At 38.6% G+C, this 21,172-nt stretch overlaps 1 protein-coding gene across 1 annotated transcript in view; it reads left to right on the top strand.

The window, feature by feature from the left end:
- Window positions 1-517: 517 nt before the first annotated feature.
- UNC5C (unc-5 netrin receptor C) overlaps window positions 518-21,172 on the top strand; it is a 424,516-nt gene continuing 403,861 nt past the window's right edge. Inside the window, exon 1 of the mRNA XM_052641639.1 lies at window positions 518-641. Coding sequence (XP_052497599.1) covers window positions 518-641 — 124 coding nt within the window. The remainder of the gene's footprint in view (window positions 642-21,172) is intronic.

The following is a 21,172-nucleotide window of genomic DNA, read 5'->3' on the forward strand; positions in this document are numbered from 1 at the left end:
AGTCTCTCCGCCCGCAGGAAAACCTTGCGATTGGAGCCGCGAGCGCCTCACTGTGCGCAACTCCCTCCCTCCGCTGCCCCCTCCTCTCGCTGTTTCTTCCTCTCCCTCCGCCCCCCCCCACCCCCGCGTGCCTGTGTGTGTTCGGCACAGGCGAGGGGACCCAGGGAGCAGTCCAGGCGCGGCGCGCGGCGGAGCTACGGCTGCTCCTGCTGCCGAGGGGAGCGACGAGGTGGTTGCCTTGCGCCTCCGCGGACTTCCCAAGTGGGGGCAGAGCAGCCTCTCACGAAGCCGCTGGTTTGGAAGGCGCTGGGAAAGAGGGACCTGCAAACTCCTCCTCGGCGTCTTCTCCCCACCCTCTTTTGGCCCCTGCCCTAGGAGAAAGTGGAGTGTGGAGCTCGGTGATCATTATTTCTTCAGACAGCTTCGCGGTGCACCGACTCGGCGGCAGCCCAGCTGGGCTCTCGGCTGTTGGCGCGCCTCTGTGTGTGTGGTTCCGCGCGGCACACCTCGGTCGACGATGAGGAAAGGTCTGCGGGCGACAGCGGCCCGCTGCGGACTGGGACTGGGATACGTGCTGCAGATGCTCGTGCTACCTGCCCTGGCGCTGCTCAGCGCCAGCGGCACCGGCTCGGCCGCCCAAGGTAAGGGGGTCCGCCGGCTCTGCGGCCGCCTCTCTTCGTTTCTCGGGCTTCCCTCCTTCTTTCTCTCCTCCCCACTTCTCCTGACTTCCTGACTTCGCCTCGTTTCCCTCAACTGGAAATCACTTTAAATTCTACTTTTCCAACTAGTCAGGAAGCTTTGGCCATGATTATTTTTAATCTGTCATCCGAGATGGGCACAGCGGGGCCAGGGACGCACGGAGTGTGGACACGCGTCTATCCCTGGACATGTGGGAGCCTGGGCTGTCTTTTGCACTTTCTGTCCGACACGCACACGTCGTCGTACATTGCGCACACCGCGGTCTGGAGGGACTCTGGGTGCGGGCGGCGGCGTGGCCTGCCGCGGATGCTCTCTGATGCGCAGAGGCTCCCCGCGCTGTGCCACGTCTGGGTTTGCGGGTTCTTCAGTGAGTCTCTGAAGACACCAGACGCCCAAGGGCTCTCAGCTAAGATAACGTGTCCCTTGCGGCCGGCGACCCTCCGACGCCGGTGCCCTTCGGCGGCTGCCCTGGGCGCGGTGGAGATTCGCGGGGCACCAGGACGGCGTCCCGAGCCCAGCAGGCCCGGGGTGTGCACGCCTCCCCGCCCTCGTACCCTCTCCGGGTCGCCCTACTCGCCGGCGACGGAGAAACTTAAAACCTCTCAGCTCTGAGGAAACGGACTGGTCGTTCAAACTAAATCCGAAACTCCCCGGGGTAACCCGGCCACTTTATAACTGACATTTTAATGCGTCTGAGCTTTAAAAAATAAGTGGCCGGGGCCCTGGGCACACCAGGATCTAGAGGAGCTCAGCCAGGAGTTAAGGGTGGGTAAGGGCGGAGGGGAGGCACAGAGGCTGACCGCCGTTTTCTTCTTGCGCTCCGAGTTTGAGGTGATGGAGGCAAATCCCTGCCTTCCGAGCCCTTCCAAGCGGAGTGGAAGACATTGAAAGAAGAAAGCCAAGACTCCCCTCTCCGGGGTCTCTCTCGGGTCATCTGACGCCCCTCCACCTCCGGGCCACCCCGAGCGCCCCCCTGGGTCTTGCCGCCCAGTTTTGTGGTGGTCGGTGGCTCCGCGCTGGCAGCTCAGCTTTTCTCTGGGATGAGGGTGGGGGTGGAGGAAGCTTCCGCAGCGTTCGGAGGTAATCCAGGCATCCTATCATCTCGGTTACACTCTTTCCAAATTTGGAAAGCAGAGGAGGTGCGGCGAGAGCCTCAGCTCCCTGGGAGATGCTCAGACACTCCGGCGGTTAGCGGCAGCATTCCCGCAGATCCGCGGAGGAGCTGGGGGCGAGGGCGTGGGAGGTGGAGGCGGGCGCCGGGCGCGGGCTGGTGTGGTCCGGGTGGGGCGGTAAGTGATTAGTTAGGCTTTGTGAATTAGCCATAGCTACTTCGGAGAGTAAATTTTCCTGCTGCCTAGCTAAGTAGCCACGCTCATAAATCCTTCCCTTCTAGCCAGATGCCTCCCATCCCCGAGGTTTTGCCGTGGTTTTCTTATTCATATTTCTAAAGCTCATCTGTCTGTCTATTTTACAAAGGAATCCCCATTGAGAATCATAAACTTATTGTAGGTTTCTTGAAATTGGAAGTTCTCAGGACGGCAGCTGAGGGTACTTAGAGGGGGCGTTTGCAAGTTGAAGTGAGCAACCTGATGAATTGTTGTGGAATCAGCCGCGTGACTCCCTGTGGAATTCGCCTGCTGTTATTGGGCGCACAAAGGACTAAGCTATAGGGTGGGGGTGGAGGTGGGGACGGAAGGGGGACCAGGCAGTGAGAGAACTGTTTGGGAAAAGGACAAGTTAAAGTCCCCAAAGATGCCAAATGGGAGATATAGGATCCCTGCCGAGAGCTTACTACAGCCAAATTAAAAAGACTGGATAGGAAAAAAGATCAATAAAGATAATCAAACAGAAGATTGTAAGTGGATTAATATTGAAAGAAGAGGGGAGAAGCTATTAAAAGAAAAGATGCCCAGGATAGACTGAGCGTTTGCCTCTTACACTTTTTTCCATTTCATAAACCAGGCAAGCCAAAGACTGAGGATTTAACCAACTCTTCTGATCTTAAGTGGAACAATTAAATGTATTCTTTTGGGTTTGTGCATTTCACTGCTGTTTTTCTCCGTTTATTATTTTTCTTTCAATTCCTAGTGGACAGACTGAATCTTGTCTTTGAGAGACACACAATTCCACCCTTTTAATCTTTGGCTTCCTCTGTATTTCAGGATACCAGATATTCCTGTTAGGTGTCAAAATGTAGAAAGCACCAAACTCTACTTTCTGTTACCATCACTATCACTCTAATCCATTCTTCCAGCCTGTTTTCTGTTGAACTACTATTAAATACACTTTCTTTTCAGAATCATACTCCTATAATGGTTTGATAAGGAAGTCAGACCTTTGTTTCCTTCTAATTTTTTTCTATTTTTTCTCCTCTCTCTTTGGACTAGATCACTAGGGAAATAAAAGATGCTGTTGCTCCCTCAAGGTATGATTTCCTTATGCTGAGGGCTTAAAGATGGGGATAAATGATTTTTTATGAATGGAAGTATGTATGCAATTAAGATGAGAAAGTTAATATAAGCACTTTACAATGTGGACAAGATTTTTTTATTCTGTTGTTAGAAAGATACTAGCAAATTGGAAGTTTTTGGAAATGCGTGTCTTCAGAGAAAGCCAAGAAAATAACAGATGTTTAAGATAAAAAGGCAGAATGGATATTATTTGTGAGTGTACTCATTTTGTAACTGTGGTTTGAAAAAAGACAGCAGTCATTTTAAACAGGTCCTTGGGAGAGTCTTTAGGCTTTAAGCAACAACTTTCTCCTTTCTGGCTATGTTCTAATTGTTTCATTCAAGATTGCTGGGAACTCCTAGCTCCAGGGAATCTGTGGTGTTTCTGACTTTCAAGAATGAAAGATTTCACCAGGAAAAGGCTGTGTGTGTATATGTGTCCAGTTTGCCTCAAAATTAGTGTCCTCTTGAAATGCATTTTATTCCTGGATTACACAACATTGATATTCTGCTTATCTAGCACCAACTAGTGTTATGAGTGTTAACACCACCAAAGTCAGAACAGAAAATTACTGAAGATTATATTGGGATAATTCTCAATTATTATAAGATAATTTGTAATGCTTTTAAAACAATATACTTCTTCCAAGAAAAAGAGTAAAAATTACTTTCACGCATTTATGCATGTTGATGTGGTACAAATAGACAACTGGCATGGAAGACTGACTTTCATGACATGTATACTATATAGTTTTTCTGTTTCAGGAGCAGAGTAAATTCTTAAGTTTGCATTTGGAATTTGTAGTAAGGAAAAGTAAGCAAGTTTACCTTTGTTTAGAACAATAATTTCATGTCTTCTAGCTTAGGGGATTCTTAAAAGGCTTCAGAGAGCAAACTTTTCAAGTACTTGCAAAGCCTGAGGAGCCATTAAATTGTTAACATTTACCGACTTCCTGGCCTTCTGTGTTCTGGATCCCGGGGATTCCATGTTCAACAAGACAGGACCCTAGAGCGTCTCCTATTGTAGTCTGGTTGTCACGATCAGAATGCATACTAGATCCTTGTTAAGCAACCCTCCTAAGGACGTGGAAGAGGCATCCAGCTCTCCTAGGCAAACCCTTTTAGCATATTTAGAAGTATTGTCGAGACTTAAAAATAACTGTTCTCTAATGTATGCTAGGTTCTCCAATTAGTGCAAATAGCCGCAGTGCCCTAACTGCCTTTAGCACTTTTCTGATTTAGGTCATGGCTTTGCTGGAGCAGCAGAGGGAGTCACTCAGAAGAAACATTAAAACTACAGGAGGCCACCACTTCAAGATGATAATGGGGAAGCATGTGGGGATGGGGCTTGAGCCAGCATTCTCGCCTTGCTCTTTTAGCCCATGTCTTCTTTTTTAGTTTGACTTTTGCATTTGTGGCAGTTAGGAACAAACCTATTCACGTCGCCTCAAATTAGAAATCTGTGAGCTGTTTGCATAGTGTATGGTATTAGAAATAAAGTTCTGAACAATTATTATGTCCCATACTGTGTGCTGTTTTTTAGGGAGTTGAGAAGACAGTTTCACCCTTCGAGGAAGACAGACTTAGAACCACGGAATTATGATTTGCGTTCTGAAATAGAACAGTGGCCGTAGGTATAGTACTTTCTGGACTCAAGCATCCTGTGTTAGTAGTAAACAGGACAAGCTAGGGTTGCAGTGGGAGTGGTAGCGGGGGTTCCATAATCCCTGCACAGAGGAACGTAAGGGCAGGAGGTTGGTTGGAAATTGTTTGGTCTTAAAGCTATTTGCACTGCAACTGTCTTCTTAGATCTTGCTTAGGTTTAATATATCATTGGTCTGGCTTTGGGGAGACACAGGTTATATACAGGCTGTGAGGGGGGTGTGGTGCCCATTCTGCCTGTTAGTTTAGTGGTTACAACTGCCTCATAATACTGCCACCGCCGCCACCTAGCCGTGTGGCCACTGGTGAGTTATTTAGCTTCTCTGTGCCTCAGTTTCCTCAGATGTAAAATGGGAATAAGATAAACTATAAGTCAAATGAGGGCTGCATGAATTAACACATCAAAAGTATGAGCAACAGTATTTGTTGGTTTCTAACTCTGTAAACTACAGACCAAGAAATCTAGAAGTTAAAGAAATTAAAGGTCAATAATTTACCGAGAGTAGGGTTTGCTGCACACACTGCTTCTCCCAAAGTCACAAGTGGAGTTGCCTGAGGAAATGCTCCAAAATGTCCCACTGCAGATTCCTGGGCATGGCATGATTCTTCCCACAGCCTGTGGGAAGCTGTCTCTTTTCATAGCCACATTTCTTCCTTTCCACACAATCTGGGAAATTAACCTAATACTAGTTCTAAAAATGCCATATTAAGTCACAGCCTGTTCAGCCCTGGCTTCACTCTTTGACTTTCTATCTTTACAATGAATATTGAAAAATAACCTTGCATAAATCTATAAACACTTTTATTTAATACATACTTTTATTTTTAAAAAGTACATGTAAGTTCCAGATTTTCAGATAACTGTTTTGAGAAAACCAGCCTGTTGAGCAAATGTGGATAGTTTTTCTTAAAAAAAAAAAAAAAATGAAAAAATGGACACAAGTGTATATCTAAAAATCATAATGAAATACATGATAAAACAACACAAAAATATAGAAAAACAAGGGAAAGCAAATCACCAAGACTTTCATACATTCAAGTTATATTTGCAGGAGAAAGCTTCAGCATCATAAAGTAGAACAACATGGGTAATCTAGGTAATATGCATTTTGAAAGTGTCACACTTAATTAGTTCTATCTGTTTAATGGTTAATGCCATTTTTTTTCATGTTTAGTGCTTTTTTTTTTTTGGGCCATGTCATGTGGATTGAGGGATCAGTTCTCCAACCAGCAATCAAACCTAAGGGCCCAGCAGTGAGAGCCCCCACGTCCTAACCACTGGACAGCCAGGGAATTCCCTCATGCTTGTAGTAAATGTTGCTTTCTACCGAAAGTTTAAGATAAAACTAGACATTTGTGGGAGTTTTGTGTTATTTAGAGTTAAAATACGTCTTTCTTTTACAATATTTTCATTCCACTTTTACTTTTGGAATGCCTGGTCTGCAGTTAGAGAGTCCTAAATTTCTCACTCTTTTTCTCTTTTAATCTAACTCCTTAAAGCTATGTATGGGCTCTTCTTTGACAGCAGATTGCTTATGGATTTGTAGAAGAGAGCTCCATGAATATGAGACCTTGGGTATTGTTCCAGTATCACTTAGTTCAAGGATGTTTAAACTAAAATAGAAGCTATGAGAAACTCAACGCTATTCTTTATGTGACATTTTTTAAGTATAGTAAGTTTGCCTTGAGCAATATTTTAAAAACTGTTTCTTTTTTTCTAGTTTTTAAAAAGAAATCCAATGATTGCATAATTTATAGTTTCTCTTATTTTAAATATTTATGACCTCCATATTTGTAGAGATTTTAATAACAAAAATTGTATAGTATTAATTTAATGAGCTAACAAGCTCAAAAATAGTAAACTTTTTACATTCTCTACCTGATTAGAACTCTTAGAAGAATTTCTGCCTTTTCATGAAAACCTAATATATATACTATGTTGTAAATATTTGGACTCTTATAAACAAAATGTTAAAAATATTATCACAATTTTACAATTGAAATGAGTTCAGGGTTAAAGTTGTAATGTCGTTTCTCATTTTGAGAGTTCCTGCCCCCCAAAAGTTGCTCCCTTAGTATTATATAATGAGGTTTTGAAAGCCACAGAAGAATGTCTCCAGATCTGATACTTAAAACATATCTAGTCACTCACACATAGTGTTAAAGTTACTGTGACATTAATTAAATTGAAGTTATAATTTGAAAAGTGAGCTGAAGCTTTCAAAGTGCTGGTGTTTGTCCTTATGTCAGTATACCTTTTTATTAGCAATGGGTAGTGATTCAAAAGTGCTTTAAGTAGTGAAAGTATAAGCTTAACATCTGAAAACTCCAGTGTTTGGGGAATACCCTCTTCTAATTAAATAAGCATGTCTCATCGCAGTGTGGTAGTGGAATGAGAGAGAAAGGAGACAGGTGAGACTTCATTTTATTGATGTGCTTCTTAGAGTTCTTACTTAAAATATGAGGCTCCAAATAATCATCTGTTAACAGATGATATTGATTAATCAAATTTCATTCCAGAGTTACCAGTCTTATTTATTTTAAAATGTTGTGAGGATAAGGGTTTTATCTTCATTAATCATTGTCATTTGGATCCTGTGGCTAGATTCATTTCTTGGCAATTATGAGAGCCATAAAAATGCTTCATGTAGATGAACGTGTATTATCTGTTCTTCTAACTAAGAATGTGAAACAACAGAAACTCCCTCAGCACATTAAACAAGTTTACTGATGAATGCTAACATTTTTCAATTTTAGTCAATGTCTTAATTGATTATTTAATCATGGGCTGACTGAACTCAAATGTTGTTGTCTTTTTTCCTCTGTTCAGAATAAAAAATCTTATATATGAACATTCATTTCCAGTAAAAACACATTAATGCTTTCCCACTAAAATACATCTGTAGCCCAGTTATAAGGCTAAACATGTCCTTAAGTGGAAATGCAGGTGTTTTCAAAATTCATGAAAATTAGTGTGTGTAATAATATAAAATATGAAAGAGCAATGTAGAAGTAAAGTAGACCATTTGTACAGAAAAGTATTTTAAGATAATGCATAATGTACATTCTCTTAGGCAATAGTTTAGTGCACTATGATGGGCATGTGGTATAATAATATCCACTTATAATTACAAGCATAGTGAAATACATCCAGGTATCAGGCAAAAGTGAAGGGGAGCAGAATGGGACTATTCTAGTCTCTGTGAATTTGCAACTTTGTTTTTTTGCACTCAAATAGAGTATTTTAGATGATTCCATTATCTTTTTGGAATTTCAAAACCCTTAAAAAAAATCTTTCAAAATCTGAATTAGAGACTACCCTTAAACAAATGGTATTCTCTGACATTTTCTGGAACTAAAAGTGACAGTCAGTGAAGAAAGCATTGTTGTTGTTTTATTATATGTGATTATCACAAACCTGTGTTATCTCTAATCCAAACCAAATAGCCAGATTACTACCACAATAAAAACTTTGATTGGAAAGACAGAGTAAATGATGGCAATTTCACTTTGAGCGTGATGTCTGTGTGAAAGACGTTGACATTTGAATTCAGCTTTTACTAAGGAAAAATGATTCATTTTATCTTCCATTGAATAAAGAGTTTGATAAATATACACATTGTAGCCACCCAGTGGAAGTAGGCAAGTTTGGTAAGCAGAAATCTTGGAGTCATTCTGGAGAAAACAGTAATTACCTTACCTGTCATTTTCTTTAGCAACTTTCCTTCTTTCTTCTGTATCATGAGAGAGCATAAACTTTTAAATGTGTTAGGGATCAAATTCAAGGATTGAAAGAGCCTAAGACATTTTCCTCCCAGCCTGCTACAACCATCACCCACAGAGCATGCAGCTTGGTGGAAAACAGAAGCCTGTTTCAGAAACTGCTCTCAGAAGCTGAGGAAAAACAGGCATGCTCAAATGATTTATTGTTTGTGCTATCCGGAATAGAGACCTAAGATCAGTATTTCATTATAATATTATTCAATGGCACTCTGACTTGAAACCTTTATATAAATAGAGTCTTGATACACATCTATTTCAATGAACATAGCAAAAGAGTTTATAAAGTATTTAAAAGATATATTTTTTTATACATCACATTTCAATTTTACTTAGACTTGTTTGAGCAGGATGTACTTGTTTGAGAAATCTAGACTTAAATCAAAATGATATACTGATACATGGAATCCTTCAAAGTTCTCTGTAAAATGCATTTATATTTCCTCAGCTACTCTGTTAAATAGTGTCATTAATAATACCAACATTGTATGTTAAATCTCACCTGTACATCAGAAATTGAAACTCATTCTTAGGATATATAGGAGTTATTAGGGACAATTGTCTCAGAAAAGAATTTGCTTAAATGAAGTTTTATCTTTAATATAAATAACAGTACATTTATAGAAAATGTTACCAATATCTTTCTCTTATATATTAATCAACGTATATATTTATTTTTGCTTATGTTTACACATGAACAAAAATTAACTGCATATATGTTTAACTATACATATGTGTGTATATATATATGAATTATATCTATATATATTTAAACGGCATATTGGAGAAAGTTAGAGTTTACTTACTATAACCTGATGAAAAAATGTAGAAGAAGGATGACTAGAAAACATTTTAACAATAGATTTGTTTTCCAAGTAGGGATGGGGTTAATCAGTTTATTAACTTTATTAGAGACAATGATCATGTGAAAAATACACGTCATTTTTTATAGAATGAAGTATCTATGGAATTATTTCCCAGGAGGGCATTTCCTGGAAGACTCTTAGTGGAATGAAGAGTTATCTGTGAGCGCGCGCACACACACACACACACACACACACACACACACTTATGTTTGCACAAATTGTGTGTGTAACTCTTTGTTTCAGGAAAATTCATTGTCAAACAGTCTTGGCAATATCCCCAAAAAGCAAACAAAACCTATCAAATAAATGAAAACAAACGTACTGAAAAGAAATGATAAGGTAGTCAGTGAATAGGGAATCAGGTTTCATCCCTGGTTTCTAACGGGAAAATGACATTCTTCTCTGCAAAAAGTGTTGTCGACCAGTAGTTAAATTGTCTACGGCAGTGCACAGTAGAGCTGTCTCTGGTTCATTTGCGCAGTGGCTTATCTGATAGAAGCAGTTTTCTCCTGTCCTGCAAGTAACAGAAACTGGGGGATCTCCACGTGCACTGGCTTGTTTAAAACACGTGGAAAAGAAATACCATATTTTCCTACACATGCGTGTGTGCATGCTAAGTCACTTTAGTCATGTCCAGCTCTTTGCGATCCTATGGACTGTAGCCTGCAGGCTCCTCTGTCCATGGGATTCTCCAGGCAAGAATACTGGAGTGGGTTGCCATGCCCTCCTCCAGGGGATCTTCCCCACCCAGGAATCAAACGGTGTCCTTACATCTCCTGCATTGGCAGGTAGGTCTTTGCCACTAGCGCCACCTGGTAAGCCCATTTTCCTACACTGCTACTGCTAAGTTGCTTCGGTCGTGTCCGACTCTGTGCCACCCCATAGACGGCAGCCCACCAGGCTCTGCCGTCCCTGGGATTCTTCAGGCAAGACCACTGGAGTGGGTTGCCATTTCCAGTAGACTATAATTTTTTGACCAAAAGAGAAGGCCAACTCTCCTCTGTGCATGAGTAAAATGTTTCATTCACATGTGGGACCCCCTCTTCAACAGAGACAATGTTTGCCTGGTAAGCACCTTGCCTGAGTGACTTCTTATGATTGGGCAGATTGAAGGCAGTCAGTTGTGTTGTTTTTCAACTGGTGATATGTTTCAACTTCTTAATAAAATGGAATTGTGTTTCCAGGCAGAATGTTTAATTTTCTTGGACTCCGTCAGATGCTATACAGGTGTTTTTATTTCTAGATTTCTCCATTATATCCATTGATACCTTTATTTAAATGAACAAAGATAAAATTATTTGAGGGGGAAAGAGTTGTTACCACTGAAAGAATCTAAAAAATTTAATTCTACATAGAGGGATAATATGATTTCCTGCTTGTTTTTAATATTATATTAAATGCAGGTTAATATATATTTACATGACACATCAATATGTAAATATATGTTAATTATTGCCATATGTTTCCACATCACTTGGCATTTCTGAACTAGGATTTTAAAAGATGCAAATAAATTCTAGAACACAGGGAATTGTTTCCTATGTTCTCTATCTTACATATCATATGTTCATGGATGACATAGTCTTTTCGTAAGAAAAATATGTAATATTCTGTTAAGAACGGCAAAGTAATAATAATAATGTCCCACAAAGTTTTGCGATAGCAAGTCTAAATGCTAATGAGAGGTTGCCTGTTTAATGCTGAATTGCAAGGTTAAAAAGAGGGTCTTAAAGATAACAGCAGATTCCACAGTCTTTGAGTTTGTTTTGCATTCAGTGACAGTCACTAAATTAGGGAAAGGAATGTTCAAACAACACACTTGAGGAAAAGTGATTTTTATAGAAAGGAGCCATTTCTGCTAATAGCCAGTAACTGCACGTAACCCTGCTGACATTAAAAGTCCATTAGCTAAGCTCAGTTTAAATAGCAGCTGATGCAGTGTCAGCTAAATGTACACTGGAATTTTTTCATATAATGCAGTAATAGCAGTTCTGTAATTTTTTTCTAAAACTACATACATTAAGTAAAACAAATGTCATCTGATAGTAGTGGCAGGGCTGCTAATAAGCAGGCAGAGATTTGTGATGAAACAAAAGTAACAGTCTATATAACAAGAAGATAATAAATGGTAGTGATGGTTTTAAAAGGAAGCCTTTGAGAAAAATCATATGGAGAAGCTTAAGCTGACATCCAGAAAGAGTTGTTTCCATAGAAGCACGTATTAATGTGCACTACTTTGAGATATTCATTTAAAGTGGAGTGATTTTTTTTTACCATTAGCCTCAGTGTTTAGTATTTCAGTGTATTTTGAAACATCTTAGACACTGTTATATGTATAAATAGCAAGGGAGTGGGGGTAAAAGGGGATTGAAAAAAGAATACAAGTGAAAAAAGAGATGTAACTTCATATGTGTTAAGATCTTTAAGGATATTACTATGGTAATATTTTTAAGCAATCTGATTTATTAATGCTGTCTACAATGAAATCAAAGGTTGAAATATTTATATTATCCCCCCTCTCCTGTTTTTCCATTTTTTGAATATTTTCCAATCTCCATTTTAATCATCTGAAAGACAGGAAGTTTTACTGGAAATTTTTAATAGAATACAAAGATTTTTAACAACTTATCTTAAAGAATTCTCTAGGACAGTGTTCTGTAACTGTGAGGCCATTGTGGAGACAGTGAGGGTCACTTTGTAATCTAATGGGTGAGCTGGGAACAGGGCAGTAATTAATCAGTGGCTGTCGTGCTCACACCACTATAAAGTATTACGAGAACCTTCACGCTGACCACCCCTCCCCATTATCAGACCATTGGTAAAACCCTGTAGAGGCAACAATGGGGAGGCCTGCCTAAGCTTATGACCCTAATCACTTGGGTATAAGCTTTGTGCATATTTTCAGAATGGTCACTCGAATTCTCATCACATTTTCGAGTACTCAGAATTATTTCTCTTTGTAATCTAAGAATTTATTATGTCTAACCCGAGATATCTTACACATACACAACCTGAGATGTTACATCTTTTGTTTATTTTTGTTTTAAAGTTAACTCAGTTTTCTTGATATGATTAAAAAATACCTCACATAACGCTGCGCGGCTTGAAAAGGGGGAAAAAGAAAGGAAAAGGGAGAAAAAGAAGAAAGGACTACTATTTAACCATAATGGGGTGACAGAGATCTCCCTTTTATGTTCACAGCTTCTCATACAAGCGTTTCATAATAAAATCAAGAAGTTCTCTTTGGTGCTGGTAACTGTTTTAATTCAGTTCAGGCCACTGTAAAGACTTATTTTGAATGAATTGGAAGCTTCCATGGATAGAGTTTATGCAATTAAATTCCTAACCAAAATCCCACTTACTAACATATTGCATGAGGGACTTGATGAATAATCTCGTCTTTAGTATGTAACTCAAACATTAATAACAGATGGAAATATGCCTAAGTTCAACCAGTAGGCTTTGATTTTTAATTCTAAGCTGACTTTAGTTTTTTCAGACTAAAACATCTGTTAAAAGTGACTATTTTCTGTATTTTTTTTCTTTTCTGTTGCATAAATCTATCGCAAGATGAAAAGAGAATGCCAGAGTATTTGGCCACATGATAAATTTGTACACATCTATGAACTAGTACTATGAAATTGAATTATGTTGAAAATTATAAGATGATGCTCAACTGAATGAAATAGGACAATTATTACATTAGAGTTTGGAATAGTTTTTAGAAAAAAAATTACCCTGCAATGTTAATATACTGTTGCTTTCTTGGAAGTTTTACAATGTGTGTGTGCTTTTTTTTAATGAAGAATTACATTTTGAAAAATTTTGAGTGAACATGATGTATAGTATGGCTTGGTGTTAAGTTGAATTTGTTCATTTATACTTGGAAAACTTTTCTTAAAATAATATTTAATAATGTCTATTGTTTAGTGTGATTATCATGACTGTGTTTAAAATAGTGAATGGTTTGGATCACTGCTTTTTTGCTTTTTAATATTTCTTTCTTTTGACACTTAAAGAATTAAAACTTATTAGATATATGCATGTATGTGTGGGTCTGATAATTTCCTGGTATACGAAGTTAATCAAAATTCATTGAAAAAAAATAATGTTTACAATCAAGAGTGTTCTTGGCAACTATGCTAGAGAAATATTAAATACTTATGCAATCTTTATATAAATAAGTCTCTTGGTAAAAGTGAATAAACTGAGCTTAGCTCTAAGCCTGAATATTGCATACAAATCTAAAATACTTCAGCTTCAACCCACATTTGTAAGAAGAATGTCAGAGTCAGAATAGTATTTACATCACAGAATTACGAAGATTAACAGGGTTGTAGAAAGGGAAGAATTGAGGACACAGTGCCTGGCATGTTACATGTTTAACGCACATTAGAGATTGTTGTTGCTGTTGTATCTTCATTACGTACGTCTTGGCACTAGTATGAAAATCATTGAATATATCACAGGAATGAAAAGATTGCACTCAATTGGGGGTGCTACCAGGTGGAAAAATGTCATTTAAACCAACAAAGGCATGTTGTCGAAGATGAAATTCTTAAAAAGAATTTGGTAGATTTAAAAATCACATTTTAAAATATCCTGTTAAGTTGTCAGATTTTAATTGTACATTAAAACTCTTTGGAAACTCAACACATGTGTGTTTGGGTTTTATGGACATGTTTCAGATGATTTTTTTTTTTTCCTATGCTAGATTCTGAATGTAGAATATATTCCACTAAAACTAGTATCTATTAAATGTTAATGAAATAATCAGTTTATATTTTTCTCTACTATACATTAGCTATACCTGTAAAGACAAGTATAACTAAAAAGATTGGAAAAAACAATTGGAAAATTCTTTAGTTTTTGCTAACATTTAAATTCTTTCTGGCTCAGTGGTAAAGAATCCACCTGCCATGCAGCAGACCTGGGTTTGAGCCCTGGGTCGGGCAGATCCCTTGGAGAAGGGAATGGTAACCCGCTCCAGTGTTCTTGCCTGGAAAATCGCATTGACAGAAGAGCCTGGCAGGCTACAGTCCATGGAATCACAAAGGAGTTGGACATGACTTAGCGACTAAACAACAAAATTCTTTCTAGAAGAATAGAAACAGCCTTCTTCACTTATATCAGAAATTTAATGATATAAAGCAAAGCATTTACTGATCCTAGGGTAGAAGCAAAATTTATTAAACTGAAGTTTCCAAGCAGAGCCAAAGTTCCTATATGTGTGAGGGGCATGTTATAATATAGGAAAAAAGGTAAATTAAGATACCCAAACTGTTATGTATTTTGTAATTGACACTTGCATTTAATAAAGTATTTTTTTCTAATGGATTGGTTCATGAACAAACTATAGCTGAACTCTTCAAAATGGAAGTACTGTTGCTTAAGTTATAACTTTATTTTGAAACAATGGACATAAAAATGCTTTTAACTATAAACAACATTCAGTACTATATTTTTTAGTTCACTGTAACATTAAATAATCTGTTCAGTCTTTAGTTTACTGTGACATTAAATAATCTTGTTTTTTCTTTTTCAAAATGTCCTTCAAAATGTGTTATTGTAAAATTAAAAGAAAGCATGAAAAGCTTTTTCCTCAAAATGTGTCAACTTGACAGGAAGACTGTAACCCAAAGCACTTATGACCAAAAATAATGCAATTATGGATAAAAACAATGTAATAGGTGCGTTGACTAAGTAAACAAGGATAACACCACCACTAAAATGATACTCACACAGGAAACACTTTGTAAAGCCCACTGAACATTGATTGTGTTGCCATTTTCTTTGTCTAAAAAAGCAAAGTTTAACACACTTAGTTTTTACTCCAGCCCTCCACGACCACAGCCCCCTCACTTCCCAAGTCCAGCATTGTAGGAAACATCCCACTTTTAAAAGAGAAAATTAATAAGAAGCCTAGAATCAACAGTGTGGTTTAGTTCGTACATAACTATGAAAATTTATCTTTATAGCATCTTATTCCATTTAAAAAACCCGACAGAAGCAATCTAGAATGTTTTAATGATTGATTAAACTGCTCATTTGGGTTTTTCTGCTGTATATAACATTTGGTTTGCTGTAGTTTTCTTTGAATATTTCCAGGGGGAAAACCACACCATTAAAAAGATGAGACTGTATTTATAACCCCTCCTTCTAGGGTATACCTGTATTTTTGTTTGTTTACTTTTTAAATAAAGACAGGCTTCTCAGAACTTTAATTTTCTGAACATTAAATAGTCTTAGGCAGTTCTAGTGTGTTATTACTTAGGTCTTGTTTTTTTAAATTGATATGAAAAATATTTATCTTGTGCCAGAATGCATTTTTATTTATTATTTTTTCAGGAAGGGGGGGCAATTTAGAAAGCCAAGTTGTTGAAGCAAACAAAAAATTACTTTATTTCAGAATCTCGTATATGTTAGATGTTTGCAAGCACTTATATTCAGTTCAATCCTTTAATGATGTTAAATTATGAAAGATGACATATATTATTGAAACATATTTTGAATATGTCTGTTTCTCCCAACTGGATCACTAAAGAAGTTTTTTCCTGCTTCCTGTCCTGCCTCACTCTTCTTTATTCTTCACACAGAAGCTAGGCAAATCTACAAATATCATCAGTAAAGCTCTTTTTCCTAAAACCCTTTGATGGCTTTCCATTGCTTCTAGAATCAGACCTAAACTTAACATGGTTGGCACAGATATTTGTTCTTAAACCTCTAATTCCATTCCTGGTATTCCTCTGCGGTTATGGTTTCCTCTGAGCATGCACCTTTCCCAAGCCCGGCACTAGTGTTCCAGTGCAGCCCTAGAAGGGGACATCCTTCAGATCTGTTTGACAAGCTGGCAGTGAGTGCGTATGGCAGCTTATACTCTTCCCTTTGCTGTGAACCAGGGTTTGCTCCTCAGGTTTCATCCCTTTCTTCTAGCTGATTTCTGTTCCATTTTGATATCTTAGTTTAGATCTTCATTTCTCCATCAGTTCAGTTCAGTTCAGTCGCTCAGTTGTGTCCAACTCTTTGCGACCCCATGAATCGCAGCACGCCAGGCCTCCCTGTCCATCAACAACTCCCGGAGTTCACTCAAACTCATGTCCATCGAGTCGGTGATGCCATCCAGCCATCTCATCCTCTGTCGTCCCCTTCTCCTCCTGCCCCCAATCCCTCCCAGCATCAGAGTCTTTTCCACTGAGTCAACTCTTTGCATGAGGTGGCCAAAGTACTGGAGTTTCAGCTTTAGCATCATTCCTTCCAAAGAACACCCAGGACCAGTCTCCTTTAGAATGGACTGGTTGGCTCTCCTTGCAGTCCAAGGGACTCTCAAGAGTCTTCTCCAACACCACAGTTCAAAAGCATCAATTCTTCAGCGCTTAGCTTTCTTCACAGTCCAACTCTCACATCCATACATGACCACTGGAAAAACCATAGCCTTGACTAGATGGACCTTTGTTGGCAAAGTAATGTCTCTGCTTTTCAATATGCTATCTAGGTTGGTCATAACTTTCCTTCCAAGGAGTAAGTGTCTTTTAATTTCATGGCTGCAGTCACCATCTGGAGTGATTTTGGAGCCCCCCAAAATAAAGTCTGACACTGTTTCCACTGTTTCCCCATCTGTTTGCCATGAAGTGATGGGACCAGATGCCATGATGTTAGTTTTCTAAATGTTGAGCTTTAAGCCAATTTTTTTACTCTCCTCTTTCACTTTCATCAAGAGGCTTTTTAGTTCCTCTTCACTTTCTGCCATAGAGCTGCCTTTTACACCCAACTGTAACACTCTTTCCTTTTCCCTGTGTCCCCAGCTAGCATGTCAGCAGGAAGAGGGCAGGAAGCATGTTCACTGAGGTATCTCTAGCACATAAACAGGAGCTTCATATATGCAGTGGGCATACAATATAGATCTTTTAAATGATGTTGGATAAATGCATAACACATCTTAGATGGGCTTTTGGTGAGTACACACTGTGGTGGAGTTAACAGGAACTTTCCTGATTCCCTTTGTCACCGACCTGGGGAGCTCCTGTACACAGTGAGATGAATATGAAGTTGAAGGTAGAAAGGACAGTCTCAGGAGTGAGGATTCACCATCTCTTAGATTCTGCCTAAAAGGCCAATCTCCTTATCCTTACTTCAAAAATCCATTCCTGACTTCAGATAGTCCACCCTTTAATTTGGGGCTATTAAGTAATGAAGAATTTGGATTCTCATACAGTGAAAGGAAATAAACCTCAGACAACTGATGGGTAAGCAATGTGAGCACAACTAGACTCTTGGCCAGTTTGGTCAATTTGCCTAAACATAGCATGGGGAGTTAAAGAGACCTACAAGTTGAACCAGCACCCTATCAACCCTCAGAGAACCTGATTATTCAGTTATAGAATTCTACCATATGGAACATTATTAAAATAGATTTTCTACTGGGTGATGAAATTGGTTTTTATTAGGATTATTGTTGGGTAAAAAATTGCTCTATAGAGTATTTCTTCTTATTTCTCTCTGCTGCTGCTGCTGCTGCTAAGTCACTTCAGTCACGTCCGACTCTGTACAACCCCATAGACGGCAGCCCACCAGGCTCCCCCGTCCCTGGGATTCTCCACGCAAGAACTCTGGAGTGGGTTACCATTTCCTTCTCCAATGCAGGAAAGTGAAAAGTGAAAGTGAAGTCGCTTAGTGGTGTCCGACCCTCAGCGACCCCATGGACTGCAGCCTTCCAGGCTCCTCTGTCCATGGGATTTTCCAGGCAAGAGTACTGGAGTGGGGTGCCATTGCCGTCTCTGTTATTTCTCTCTACTACAAAGTAAATAAGGCTCTTGCAGGGTATGTGTCTTAGTCTGTTAGGGCTACTATAAAAAAATAACACAAACTGGATGACTTATGAACATCAGAAATTTGTCTCTCACCGTTCTGGAAGCTGGGAGTCCAAGACCAAGACACCAGCATGGTCACGTATGTAAGGATCCACTTTCTGATCCCCAGACAGCAATCTTCTGTCTGTGTCCTCACCTGGCAGTATGGCTAAGGATCTTTGCAGGTCTTCTTTATGAGAACACTAACCCCATTCATTAAGGCTCCACCCTCACAACCCAAGTATCACCCAAAGCCCTCACCTCCTAATACTATCATCTTTGGGGGTTAGGACTCAAAGTATGAATTTGGGTAAGAACAAACATTCAACTTGATGGTATGATCCTGTGAGTATGAGGTGAGAGGGTGAGGAAAGGGGGCAGAGTAGTCCAGAGTCAAGAAAAATAAATCTGTTTGGGAGTGCATATTCAACCAGTTATCTCCTGTAATTGACTACTGTTTGAAAGTTCTTTTGCTAGGACCACAGTCTATTTTCTTTGGGCAGGATATTTTGTTTTTTAGACTAGGAAATCATATAGTGAAATGTATCATTATAAAGCATTATTGAACCAGATTTTCTCGTAGGCACTTTTAAGGTGACCAAATATGTTGTGGATTATGCTACACTGCTGGCAAAGAGGAAATTATAACAAGTAACTACTTCTTTTTTGTTAAGACTTCAGTAAACATAGACCCAGCTTGCCCTGAGTAATTACCACAGAGAGCTATGCAATGGTCTTTAACTGGTAGTTGTTTGTAATCAAGCAGCCTGAATCTTGCCTTGACATAAAGCAGAGGAAGTGGTTAGGAGACAGACCTGTAATTATCAGCAGCAGGTGCCCATAATGGAATGCCAGAGAGATGTTTAGAGAGGCAAATATTACTTTAGGAAAGCTTTCAGGACTGTCAATTTAGACCAAAAGATGTCTAAATAAAAACTGGCTTGAGAGCAATATTAAAAGAATGTGTCTTTGGAAACAAAAGAAAGTGTAATACATTCCTTTTATGCAAATTAACCTCTTCTTCCACATGCCTAAGTATTATTAAGATATGAAGTCTGAAAGATTGGACTCTGTGTTCAGAAAAGGAGTAATTTAACAACTTTATACACTTTTGGTTATTAAAACATTTATGGTTTAAGCAAAAGCTCTGCTCTTTATTTTAATAAGTATCACATGAATAAATCAAATGAAAAATTAGCTTTTCTAAAATGAATTTTCATGGCTTCAAATGACACTGGATCATAGATTCCATAATCATACATGACAAAAATTTTAATTTTAATTTTATGTTAATAATAATCTCGATTTAAAGAATCTTCTCATTTGAAGAATAAAAACGAAAGAAACTCTGTTGTAAATGAGAACCAAACCTTTAATATAGGAGCTCCTGGTGGCTCAGATGGTAAAGAGTCTGCCTGCAGTGCAGGAGACTCAGGTTCGATCCCTTGGTGGGGAAGATCCCCTGGAGAAGGAAATGGCAACCCATTCCAGTATTCTTACCTGGAGAATCCCATGGATGGAGGAGCCTGGCAGGCTACAGTCCATGGGGTCACAAGAGTCTGATATGACTCAGTGACTTCACTAAACCTTTAATATACATTTTACTAGTTTCCTATATATTAATTTATTAGACATTTGTCAGTTGTACAGAATTTCACCCTTCAGTGATAACATGTTTCAATTTTTACCCTTTTCTAAAAGAAATAATATTTTACCATCCTTTCTAAGTGGTACTTAGAAGGAATAATTATCCATATGATAAACTATGTATAATAAAAACTTGTAATCAAGTTATAAAAGAAATATTAAATGTAGATTTATAATGCCAGTTCCTCTTTAAGCAGTACACTTAGCTAAGTTGTTTTGATAGTGTCCTATTATTTCAATATTTTTCTTTCATCTTAAACTCTAAAGACTGTGGTTTATATTAACTTACAGGAAATTCTATTAATACTGTATGAGGCATTGACAGACTAAAGAAAACCAACAAAACATAACTGCCTGGGTAGTTTTTTATGTTTTTAAATGGGGAATTTTCTTTTCCTTTTTTCTTTCTTTTTCAAGTAAACGTTCACTTTGGTTGTCTTTATGTTGTGGAAATGAATAAACCATGTGGACTTGAACACCTTCTAAAGGACAGAGGAGTTGTGATATGTCTGTAAGACCTCATTCATTCTCAGATGTGCTTAGCTTGTATTTTGGGGAATATTTGTTTTCCTGCCTAATGCTAGCCATATATTTATCACTGTGAAAACAAGTGGAGAAATCAGTCATATATTTATCACTATGAAAATAAGTGGAGAAGTCAGTCATCCACTGCTCTTGCCAAAAATGCCTTTAGCTCCCACAGTAGTTGTATGTCAAGATCTTGCCCTACTTAAAAGGAAGACATAAGATTTATTCTGGAAATTTACCAGGACAGACTAGCCCTCCAAACATGAAGGAAAAGATCTCTGTAGCTAAATTAAAATAAACTTAAGTCACACTTGATACATTATGCTTAACATAGCTCCATCTAAAAATATATATGTAAGTTGTAGAGGGCCTTAGTCTTTTGTTCAAAGTGGACCCAAATATGGGAGATTCAATAATTACCTCAAAACGGATAGATAATATCAAGGAGAATAATAGTTTTATGACTTGAAATTTATCTGCATATTTTGACTTATTTGGAGTTCTTTTCCTTCAGATTGTGGAGTAAGTTAAACCAAACTGGACACAGGGCTCATGTTTAGATAGAGATAACGAAGCATCCAAGTATTATACTTACCTGCATTCTCACTAATGAAATTTAGAATTGACATGGAGGAGAAAGATGTGGTTAGAGCTGGTGAAACATAGAATATATTTCTATTTTAACATGTAGTAC

Source organism: Budorcas taxicolor, chromosome 6 (genome assembly GCF_023091745.1).
Source record: "Budorcas taxicolor isolate Tak-1 chromosome 6, Takin1.1, whole genome shotgun sequence".
Lineage (NCBI taxonomy): Eukaryota > Metazoa > Chordata > Mammalia > Artiodactyla > Bovidae > Budorcas > Budorcas taxicolor.